Source organism: Zosterops lateralis (genome assembly GCF_965231275.1).
Source record: "Zosterops lateralis genome assembly, chromosome: 4".
Taxonomy (NCBI): Eukaryota; Metazoa; Chordata; class Aves; order Passeriformes; family Zosteropidae; genus Zosterops; species Zosterops lateralis.
Genome location: NC_139765.1, coordinates 30,031,250 through 30,043,640, shown reverse-complemented (window position 1 = coordinate 30,043,640; position 12,391 = coordinate 30,031,250). Strand labels below are relative to the sequence as shown.

The following is a 12,391-nucleotide window of genomic DNA, read 5'->3' as shown; positions in this document are numbered from 1 at the left end:
GATATTCCAAATTTACTGCTCAGGGATCGACAGCAGACTTTTTTATCCATTCTAAATTAAGATCAGGCAACTTTTCTCACACCAGCAATGGTTTGGGCTCTCCTGCTGCCAACTGCAGCATACATGAAGCTCATCCTTCTGCACTTTGCACTGAGCACCACAGCACTTCAGCTGAACAAGTGAGGAGCCAGGAAAGTAGCAGCCATAGTCACAGAGCAATTATCATCACACCTGCACACCCCCAAACCTCCTTCAGACAGTAAGTGTCCATCACAGTCTATCAAACTATGTCCACTGATCAAATCTTTTCTGATCCCTTTAGGGAACAGAAGATAGCTTGGATGAAGAAATCCATTAAAGCAGATGTGTCCTTCAGGCTGCCAACTGCACTGTATGGTCTGAATGCTCATCTTTGAAAAAGAAGTACATTTGGTCCTTCTGTAGTCATGAGCAAGTGACTTACACAAGTTTGAAAAGCAATTCAATCCTTGAAGGATATCTGAAAATGTCCTGTCAATTCCACTGAGAACATACTGCATAAGCCTGAGAATAAATAGATCTAAGGATATGAAATAACAACTTTTATTGTATGCAGATACAAAAGAAAATGGGGACACAGTAGTACCAAGTAACCGTTTCACTAATGACAAAACCTGAAGGGCTAAAATGCCCTGATACAGTATGTGAAGCACAGAAAACTAAGACTAAAACTTGTATTTTAAAGCTTCACATTACCCTCTAGGAAAGTTTTAGTATCACCTTATTTCAGTGCCAAAGATAGTTCAGAATTTGAGAACTGAAACATCTTTATACCTCATCAGTCCCAGCAGGTGAGACTGAAAATCAATCTTTTAAATATTTATTATTATTGGTTTTTAAGTTTTTGAAACTAAGTGGACAACTTACCCCCTCCTTTTTCTCCAGTGAGTTTTTTAATTCATTCCTCTCTTTAGCTACAGACTCTGTTTGTATCTGAAGTTGGTGTTTTAATTCTTGGCAAGATTTTTCCTAAAAAGCACAAGACAAGGAAATATTCCTGTTAGCTTCTAAGACCGTGTAGGGAATATTTTTGCAGGAGCTACAAATTCTTAAAAATACCGCTTTCATTTTCAATGAAAACTCTTAGCTTCTCAACTGCAGACATTTTCAGCACAAAACCTCTCAAAACCTTAAGTGGCAAATCTAAGCCACACATTAGATCTCCTGTACTAATAGACTCAGCTAGGTGCCAGAGTTTTTCTGATATGGGGGAGTCTCCCTGTCTGAAATCGTGGTTGGCACCCCTTCTCCTTCTTGATGACGTAATAGGCTCATTGGTCTCCTCAGGATCTAAAATTCCTTCATGTTCTAAAACTCACAAGCAAGTACATTTGCAGACCTCCATGCATTTGCAACCATATATTAAGCCCAAATACTACACATTTAAGACAGTGGAGAGCCTCTGAAACACAACAGAACAAGAAGCAGAATCTGGACTACTATCTTTAAGTCTAAACTGGGGAGAAAATCTTTCAAGTTTTTAGGAGAAACAAATCTTTAAACAGTAGTAACTAAAAAAGGCAAACAAAAGATCTTTTCTTCAAAAGGTGACTAAGTAAGAGAAAAATGTTCTTTTTAACTAGCAGCTGGTTTGGGGTTTTTTTAGATCAGAATAAAAGCAGCTCGGAATGGGTTCTAGAAAACGGTGACACGTAAGATGAGAAGGATATGAGAAATACACTCCTTGCCACATCTGAGACAAGGGTGTCAGAACAACTGTATTTATATAGTGCCCATTTATATCACCAAGGTAGAAGAGGTAAGAAAAAGGTGTATTTTAACCCTAGTAATAGTTTACTTTCTTTACTGTAAAGGTTGCTCTGGTGGTCAAGCACTTGTTATGCGGTCACTTGTAAGACCTTTCTTAAATTCAAATAGTTCTAGGACTCCAACAATACCTTAAGCTGGGCATTCCACAAATGGCAGATTATGTTACTCTCTCTGCCTGCAGTATGCAGCTTTACAGCATGGCCAGACAAGTGCACAGGAAGTTCTATATACGAAGACTTCAGAAAGGAAATTAAAATGGCCTCAGAAAAATAACTTCTTCAATACAACAGCATTTTAGCAAAAGTTTTAAACCTTTGTGTTGTTATAATACGGTTGATGTATTTTTTAAAAAGGGGACATTTGCTGTCAAATTGTTTCACCACTTGTTGTCTCCATTGAGTTTCTTCACTATGTTAAAGCCATGCAGCAAGAAGAAAGGATCCTGTTATGTGATATGACTGATGTTTACTATTGTAAATATCCAGGCAAAAAATTAAGGTAGGAAACATGTATGAACTACTAAAAATCACAATTTGGTTTTCCTTACAGTAACAAATTTTCATGCACTGTCTTCATATATACACTGTTTCAAACAGAGAGCAAAGTCATTTTACCAGAATATATATACACCAAACTTAATGCCTACTTAAAGAATCTACTAACCATTTCTGCCATAGCTGCTTTTCCTTTTTTAATTTCTTTTTCTAATTCCTCTTTTCTTTTTTTGAAGGATTCAGAGCTTTTTGAGAGCTCATCTTTGGTATCAGTAAGGTCTTTTAATAGAGTGTTCTTCTCTAATTTCACTTGTTGCAGCTCTGATGTGGCTGCTTGCATTTTACAATCAAGTTCCTTGAGCTGTTTACTTGTATCTTGGTTTGATTTCTCAAGGTTTTGTTTGAGACTGGCATTTTCTGCCTTCTGCTTTGAAATTTGTTGGTTTGCTTGGTCCAGGGCCTCAGATTTCTTCTGCAAATCCAATTGAGCATTAGACATCCTGCAAATACAAAAGGATAAAACATACTTTCTTAAAGTTCTTTTTCACAGGTACTTTTGTATCCTTAAATGTCTCTATTTTCGTTCATGGGCATTACATCTCTCCAGTTAAGATAAAACAGCAACCTCAGAAACTAGTTTGAGATGCTTCTTGCTTCCTCAGCTATAATGAACAGAAACTACTCCTTTGCTGCTTATGCATAAATTGCAAATTTGTATTTCAAAAAGGTTACAGATCTATGAATATTTAAAGATGGACCTCACTATATCAAACTGTTCTGATATTTAGCTGACAACAAGAACAGTGAATAAAATGAAGAAGTGTAGTGAATCACAACAGTCAGTGATTCCTGTGAGACAACATGGCAGATGGAGTGAAAGACAACAAGTGGAATACAACACAGTTCTTGTAGCAGAGGGGACACAGCACTTATTTATGACTTTATGACATCACAGAAGAGAAGCACAAAATTTCTACTCTAGTCCAAACTGCCCCAGTTTTATGTCTGACTTTGAGAAGTACTAGAACATAGGAAATGCATACGCTTCTCTTGCTGCTTCAAGTTGTTTACTCAGTTCTGCTGTCCGGAGGTCTAATTCTTTAGACTGATGTTGCTGCTGCTGTAATTCCTGAAGAGCTTGGTCTTTACTTGCTCTAGCATCAAGAATGTCACCTTCAAGTTTCTGAGAAATAAAAAGATAGAGCCATCAGAACACAACCAACAAAATAAATACAACAATAAAGAAAGCAAAGCATTTGCAATGTGAGTAGCATTAACTGTAGAAAGCAGTCACAATTCTCATACATCATCTACCTGTTTCATTACTTTGCAATTTATCTTTCACTATTTAGTTCCTGCTAATCACCAGCTCCTCCAGAACTGAACTATTTTGGTAAAGCATTCTGAAAGCATCTTTAAAGTAAAGGCCAAGCAGGCATTTTACTGCAAAGTAATAGATCAAAAGCTTTACAACAAAAGCAGACACAAACTACAGCAGTGAAGAAATTCTATGCTTGCCTGGAAGAGGTTTTTCTTCTGGTTTTTTCCAAAGCTACTTTTTCACTCACGTGGAATACAAAGAAAACAGAAGCCTTCAGCAAATGGGCACTGTTTAGACTCTTCAACTGGCTGGTTTACAGGCAATTTTGCCTTCACACAGAAGCCACAAAAAAAAAGTGGCCAAGTTTCTCCAAAAATTTCCTGAAGGCTTTTTGTTTTCTAATTTTTTTTCCTATTTTTTTAAATGCCACACATTCAACTGGAATGATCTCAAAGAATGGTGATGATGTCAAGATTTTACATAGAATTGCATTCCTGTTGACACCATTAACAACCCCGCTCAGTTTCACACTTTAGCTACCAGGAACCTCATAAAATCATATGCAAGCAAGCTCTATATTTCTCCCAAGAATTTCTGTCTATTGGCTACTTGTGAAACTTCAGCAGAAGAATGAAAACTAAAAACATAAATCAAAGAAGGCAAGAAAAAGATCCTGTGTCCAAAAGAGGAGATAGAAGAACAAAATAATTATTCTGACAATGAAATACTTGACAGCTTTAATTTTTAATAGCATCAGATTTAAAATTTCATACAGCGAAAACAATCTTTGGTCTCTTCTACAGAGCACAAAAGCTAAAGGGAAAACACCCCACTCAGTCTTGAGCATAAAGACTAATCTCCCTCAGAACAGACAGATAACACTTCAAAACCAGTTCTGTATTGCTCCCATGATCCCTGTATCATATGCTTTTGTGTGTTACGTATTTTGACTACCAAGAATTTTTTAAAAATAGTGAACAAAGGTCAAAGCCCAAATTTTACAGCTCTCAAGCATTAGGATGAATTCATACACTTAACTGAAAGTACCAGTATATCAAAACACCAAAAAGTTCTGCAAACATTCTGCCAGAAGTATGTAGACTTTAAAAATAAAAACTGATTTCAGAACTGGAATGAAAAACTCCAGATCAAGTTAAGAGACAAAATACTGATAAATAAATCTTGCTAAAAAGCCTACTGAAAGGCTTCAGAAATAAATTAAACCAGACAGGTGGTGTTAAGCAGGGCTAGCCAATGTAACACACACTCCTCTCTGCTACTACTTGTGAAGTGTTAATTTCAAACTTGAAAATTTTAATTATGGGACATGTTCATGTTCCCCCACATAACAATTTCTAGGTAGCAGAAAGGTTGGTAGAAGCACACACACAGGAAAATGACAGTACAGTAGCAGTGCCATAGGCCTATCTTCTTAATGTGATATAATACCATGGAGGAGGAGAATAGGATTAAATGGTGAATCAGGAAACATTAGTGAGAAAGAAAACCAACAAAAAGCAATATTGATATAATCCTTCCCCCCTAATTTGAGCACAGCTTTTACCACATGCTGCCTAACAGCAGAGATCAGTTTCTGTAAGTCCAGATACTGTGTTCAATACAAACCTTAAGCTGTGCCTCTAGTTCTTCAGTTTTCTGTTCTAAAGAAAGGCATTTTTCTTTGTGCTCTTTAAGATTGGCTTCCAGCTGAGTACAGTATTCCTGCTTGTCATTCAGCTTAGCTGTAACCTGATCCAACTGAGCACTGACCTTATTTAACTCCTGGGTAAAACAAAAATACAAAAGTTGTTACTTTTTAAAAACTTCAAAATTTACTAATGTCATATATGTTTTAAATCATCTAATATGTTCAATTTAAAAAGGAAAGTAATGTGGTTTTTTTATTCTGAGGGGCAGGAAATTGAAACACAAAGACATGCACGAATTCCCTCTGTTCCACTGAACAAAATAATTTTAAAGCCTCAGTATTTTAAAGTCTCTCTAGCCTTACAGGCTTTGGGCTTGTTAACAAAGGTGTTTTAAGTTGTAAATGGAGGAGGTACTGTAAGTAAAGAAGGTACTAGATCCTCGAAGTAGTACAGCAGTAACTAGAAAATAACATTTAAAAACCTAGATAAAATTTTTGATGTCTTTATTTGTCATGAAATCAACCATGAAAGAGGAAAGCCAATAATATGGAAATGCTCCACATACCAGAGATGATTTCAAAACATTTTGTTCAACACAAAACAAACAAATTCTGCAGGAGACATGAACGCATTCACCTAGTAACCACTATGATGACAGCTACATCAAAGTTCACTGCTCTCCAACCAGGCTGATGTATTTAGTTATTAATTAATTATTGAATGGCTGCAAAAAGTTGTCTCCTGATTACAGCAAATAATTACATTCCCATGCTAAAAAATGATGCCATTTTAACATCTCCTGGATGTTTCCATGAAGACCACAGCAGCACTGATTTTAACTATGCAAATATTTGATTCAACAGATGGTAATATGCTTCACCAGGATTAAAACACATTCAAAAGCATGTAATTTTATCACCAGCCTTTTGAGTTTCTTCATCAGCTGGCACAAAGATAATTACTTCTGAATACCAGAGGAGGACTGGAAATTTATCTGAGTCAGCAATAAGAGTTAAAGAGTTTTTGCCTCTACTGAGTGCATTCTACAATCTTTTCTTCATAGCATACATACAGGCATTATATATAATTATAAATACATATAATACCTCCAGAACACATAAGGAAAGCTTAGATTCTGAACAATAACCCTACAGCAAAGAGTGGACTCCCAAGTAAACTCCTTGCACTGCGAAATATATCTGCTCCAGTGCAACATAACCACATGGTTAAAATATCCTAAACAATCATTTCCCAATGCTTATTCATACGTTTACTGTTACATATGTTCAGTCAATTTACTGAGTTTGTAAACAGACTATTCTTAGGCTTTTAAGCAGTTTTTAGGTAACATAGAAACATTTTATGTCACTTATTACCTGTTGTTTATCTTGCAGTGCATTTTGGGCAGTGTCCAGATGGTTCTGTAGATCTGCTCTCTGAGCAGCTTTTGATGCTTCTGCTGAAAGTAGCAATTCAGTCTTTGCTTTTACCTGAAAGACAAATTACATTTCATTAAAACATCTGTTTTACCATAGCTCATTCTAATTTTTTGATAGCCATCAGTAAGTTTAATAGTAAAATCAGCAAAATTCATGTGTGTATTCATGTATGTATTTAATTTGCATAAAATCATGCAAAATTCATACAAAATTAATGTATGTATTTCCTTGTAGAAAAATGCACCTTTTCCTAAATGGGAAATCACAACCAGAATTTTTCCTCACCATAAAAAACAGAGATCCATTACCTGCACATCAAGTTGTGACACTTTCTCTTTACTTTCATTTAACTGACTGGTTAGTTCAGTGATGTTTGTTTCCAGGGAAAGCACACGATCTTGAGCAGCTCTTAGGTGTGCCTTTTGCTCCTGCACTTGTTCATGCAAATTCTCTTGGGCTTGTTTATGACTTTCTGATTGATTCTTCAGCTTCTCTGTCAGCTGAGTTACCTGCAATGGAAAAAAAAAAAAAAAAAAACAACCATGACAAGGCTGGAACAGCATGTCCAAGGAAGTAAAAACTTAATTTTACCGTATCTTATTATGGCTCTGGAGATAGTTGTGGACTATATTGTACACAACACCAGAGTTTACATATGTTCCCAGCTGCAAATAGAAGCAAAAGGGAATTGTCAATTTGGCCTTAATGTAACAGAAACAGAATACTAAACAGATGCAGACTAAACTGAATTCTGGTGTTGAAAGCAGGAATCAAACCACCTTTTTAAAATGAGTGAAACAAATATATATATTATATTTATTTTTATATAGTTATAACTACATACATAGTTTTTTGCAAGTATACACATATACCAATGCATATATAAAGTTATACAGTTATATAATATAACTATTTGTAAGTACATATTACCAGCATATGTACAAATGAAATAACTAGGAATTTCTATCCCTATGCTGATAGCTTGGAAATCACCAAAACACAAATCATGTGAAATTTACAGTAAGATCTTTAAAGTAAGTTTTAAAGAAATGGAACAGCATAGAAAAGATGAGCACCATATCTGATGAGATAGAAAAAAAAAAAATGAAACAAAATTCAATAATGAGAATGAATGAAAAGAAATAGATCTCGAAGTTCTTACCTGTATTTGTAAGGCATGGTTTTTCTCTTGTAGCTGGTTAAGAACTGCAGTTTCTCCTTCACCAGCTTGAATTTTTGCATATAAGTCCTCTCTTTCTTTTTCTAGCAGAGAGATGTTGTCCTTACTTTTTTGAAGCAAAGCCTCAAGATTTTGAATTTTTTGGTCCTTATCTCCAATTTGTCGTAGTACTTGCTCCAGATCATTCTAGACAAGAATATAGTAGTGTTTAATTATAAGGACCTTAAAAGCTGGGCCTAATGCATAAAATATTGGATAAATTTATCAAGCACTTTCTGTACATTCTATTCCAGATTTATAGGTTAATTTATTGAAATTAATATAATTCCTGCAAGTCACTTTTAGAAAGAAATAGTATTTAGTATAATAAAACCCCAGAACCCACTTTCACACGCGGAAACATAACTGCATTACCTGGGCTTCTCGTAGCTTTGCTGTTGTATTTTGCTGAAGTGTCTGCTGCTCCTGGTGCTGCTGCTTTGCCTTTTCTAATTGATGCTGCAATTCTGTGGAATTTGCTGCTTTTTCCTTTAGCTGAAAAAAACCCCAAAACCAAATACCAAACAAACCAGAATAATGAGTGGGAAAAAAGCAACACTCAGTACACCAATTGTACTCAATGTTTGCTCTAAATATAAAAGATTTTAGTGTAAACATGGATATTTAAAAACTTGTATAAAAACAAAAATCTGTAATGCTAGATCAAAATCTAATCAAAGCACGCATTACAATTAATTGGTGAGATTCTATATCACAAGCAAGAACTATAAAACAATTATCAGGCACATGTAATTTAGCTCTCAAATAATCTAAACCAAAAAATTTTTAGTATGCTTTTTGAAATAGTTGTTAAGATGTAACATGACTGATAATACAGATACCTGTAAAACAACATTATTATTACTTTTTCTGGCAATTTCAGTAGCAACTGTCAGTCATTATTTTAGTAGCTACTTTGATTTAGCAGTCTCTCCACTTCTATACTAGTCAAGGCTTTGCAAATTAGCTACAGAAAAATTTAAAGCTTTGACAACATACCACTCAGATATCTGGCCAATCCCCCTACAGCCAGCAAAAATCAGCAACATATACAAGATATTCATTAAAACAAAAATTAATAGAACAAGTGTTTTCTGCCCATCCACCCCACACTGATTATTAACTATCAATGACTTGCTGTGCCATGTTCACTTTTTCTTCATGTAGGGCTTTATCTTAAAAAAAATCTACACACAAATCTACCCATATGGGCCTATGTGCACCTAAGTAATTTTTTTCATAAGACCCTTAGACAAATGCAGAATGCATTTCTATTCATTTGTTAACACATATATCTGTAAAGACAAGCAGCATTTAAGCAGATTTTGATAATTGTACTGTAAGTCCTTAACAGTATCAGTCAAAAGAAATTCCCATGAGAACAAACTTTATAAACTGCAGTATCACCCCAAGTGTGTGTAGAGACATATCACCAGAACCAGAACAAACTATAGAACCTGCATAAAAACCCCTACCTGCTCTTCAGCACGAGAAAGTTTTAACTGTAGGTCAGCCACTTGCTGCTCTTTGTCCATCAGTTTCTCACTGGACAGCTGCCTCTGTTCCTTGAGCCGGCCATGCGCTTCCCCTAACTGGCGCTCTGTTTCTAGGAGTTTACTGTGCAACTGCAAAAAAGAGTCATCCACTTTTTCAGTCATTCCTTAGCCAACAGTGATATAGACTCAGTTTGTGCAATGTTTATGCAAAGTTTTCATAATCCAGAGTAAAACAAGTCCATGGCCTCCTGAAGTCATGCATGTACCTCCTACACCTCAGAAACATAAACCATGTTAAAAGAACAGCATCAACTACACACACAAGAAGAGATATTCAAAAAACTGGGCTGGACAGACCCAGAAACATCCTCATTTATCTACAGGAGCCCTTCAAAACAAGTTACAGAGATTTAACAGAAAGAAGGTGATCCTTCAAAAACATAAGGCCTGTCATGTAAAACAGTGATGCTTTGAGCCATCTTGGCTTATCCAGTTCACCAACTGACTCTTGCAGATCCATTGGCTGAAGCACCTTGCCTTTACTTGCTCCACTGCCTCCCACAATATAGTGTTCTGCACTGCTAGAATATTAAGAATGTAATTTTTAGCTTGAGCTGGCTACATCAATGACATTCATTGTCTGCTGAGAAGAGATACATGAACAGCAACTTTGGTGGCTTACAGTCCAGTACCTTCCAGCAGCAAAGAGTAAACAGGTGGATGTGCTCCTCCAGCTGGACACAAACCTGCTTCATGATTTTATCAGTCATCAAAAGCAGTACTGCACCATCTTTGAAGTGCAAGGATGGCCTTTTACAATTCACTGTTCTAAAAAGCTCTTTCCATAAAATCAGCTTACTCTACATGAAACTGCCACTGATATCTTGGGTTGCCTCCTGCCGATTTCTACACAAACACATTCAAGGACAGAATGATCTCTTAATTCAGTGCAAAACCAGAGAATGGATCAGACCTTGCAGCACAGCAAGAACTTTCCATAGACTGTGGGAAAGCTGAGAATGAAGCTTGCTCCGTATGCATTTATGTCCAAAGGCCCTTGAACCATTCACCTTTTAACTCCAGGTCCTCCCTTCAGTACCCCTAAACCTTCCTCATGCTTTCCTTAAATCCCAACTAATATCTATGCAAAAGGCAGCCCAATTTTATTGTTCACTGCAAGCAATCACTGTTTGACCAACTGGCTGCCTAGCAGAGCAGAAAAAGAAACAGTGATTGTGCTACCATTATACTTTCCACCCAGGTGTTAAGTGGGGGTGACGCCTCTCTCCTGCCATCTGTTTCCCAAAGAACTTAACACTGAAGAACTTAACACTGTAGGACCATCTGTCAAAATTTAGCTCAAACAATGCAAAAGTTTAAAGGGTTTGGAGACTGGGAAATAAATGTATCCATGACCCACCTTATAAAAAAAATCAAGCTAAATTATCTGTCCACAACCACAAAAATCATGAGTGAAAAGCTGTTTCGCATGTGGCCAAGATGGTGACTGCTAACAGCGACTGTACAGTTAAGAAAGAGGTAGGAGAAGAGGGAGGACAGGGTGAGCACAAGAGACCATAATCTCTCCTCCAGTAATGAAGAACATTCGTCTTTTCTTGCAGGATCACCAAATTATAAATATTTTCTCCTCACTAAAAATACAGACAAGAACTGTAGAAAAATATGTACTGAAGAAAGGGTGCAACAAAATAACTACTAACTATTCATGGCTATGCTGATACCGGGAGAAAATATCTGGAAAGAGGGAAATCAGTAAACAGTATTTTACACCAGTTACTTTTATTACAGGCATGGTTAAGTATTTTTGAAGAACTTTAAGATGACACTTAAGTAAACAGGACCATAAAATCCAGGATTAACCTATGCTACAGAATGCAAAAAAAAATCATGAAAAAGTATCTAGAATTTAAAAGATACAATCAAGTAGATTCAAGTTTTCTCAACAGAATTTAATAGCAATTAACATTTCTTCAAAACCGGAGGAGTCCATACTCTCTTGTCCATACTCTCTTGTCCATACCCTCCTCCCTCCCACTGTCACGCTGGAACCAACACTATTACTCAAGTTTCTTCCATTAAGATCACTTCTTCCACATGACCAAAATTCTAAAATGTACAAACTTAAACAGACGTGCACCCATTCAAATGAATTTTGAGAAGATGACAAGTACTCTTAAAAAAATGTGATTTGACTAAACAACTATACATTATACCTCCATAAACAGAATTCATATTCTACATGTAAGCTAATGGACTACAGGCATAAAAAGGTAGTTCCAGCGAAATACTAAGTGAATAAATATGAGGAATTTAGTCTTCTCATTACAATAGTAACTGAACTCTTCTTTGCAGGAAGAGAAAAGATGCTTATGCTTGGTTTTTCTTTTCTTTTATATCAGGTACAAAGGGTTTTTTCCTGCACTATTCTTTTACTATACAATTCTAAAACACATCCTGAAGTCCAGTGGCTTGTTGAAGATTTCTTGCTTAGGTTGTCTTCCTTCCCAATGGTATCACCAGAGAATGTGTCACACCTCCATTTCCTTTCATAGGAATTCATTCAACAATGCTTTCTTTACATCTTCCTCCTTCATTTTCCCACCCTAAAAATCCTTCTTGAAAATGCCCTCTCTAGCTGAAGACAGATTTAAGCTCAATCCCTTGGCTACGCTTCTGTTGCCCAGATAGACTGAGGAAGTTTCACCAAATGTAGATTCCTATATCGTTAACAAACGAAATTATCTTCTCTCGCCCTGACAGAAGAGCAATGGGAGAAGGAAAGACATTCTGGGGATGTAATACACACATAAACATGGTTTAGCCAAGTCACAGTTCTTCCAAGGTAAACTATGCACAGAGAGCTTGCAACTTGATCTGTTTCAGATTTTACAAAGAGTTGAAAACTCAAAAACACTCACTTTAAAATAAATAAGCTTTAGCAAG

The 12,391-nt window shown here is 36.2% G+C and overlaps 1 protein-coding gene across 4 annotated transcripts in view; it reads right to left on the bottom strand.

Annotated features, from left to right (window-relative positions):
• Window positions 1–12,391, bottom strand: part of EEA1 (early endosome antigen 1) — a 66,439-nt gene that overhangs the window by 19,897 nt on the left and 34,151 nt on the right. For all 4 annotated transcript variants that reach the window (XM_083860039.1, XM_083860040.1, XM_083860042.1 and 1 more), the window contains 9 exons: window positions 9,407–9,556; window positions 8,307–8,426; window positions 7,875–8,078; window positions 7,021–7,221; window positions 6,650–6,763; window positions 5,251–5,406; window positions 3,347–3,486; window positions 2,473–2,803; window positions 907–1,008 (listed from right to left, as the gene is read on the bottom strand). In XM_083860039.1, coding sequence (XP_083716165.1) covers window positions 907–1,008; window positions 2,473–2,803; window positions 3,347–3,486; window positions 5,251–5,406; window positions 6,650–6,763; window positions 7,021–7,221; window positions 7,875–8,078; window positions 8,307–8,426; window positions 9,407–9,556 — 1,518 coding nt within the window. The remainder of the gene's footprint in view (window positions 1–906; window positions 1,009–2,472; window positions 2,804–3,346; window positions 3,487–5,250; window positions 5,407–6,649; window positions 6,764–7,020; window positions 7,222–7,874; window positions 8,079–8,306; window positions 8,427–9,406; window positions 9,557–12,391) is intronic.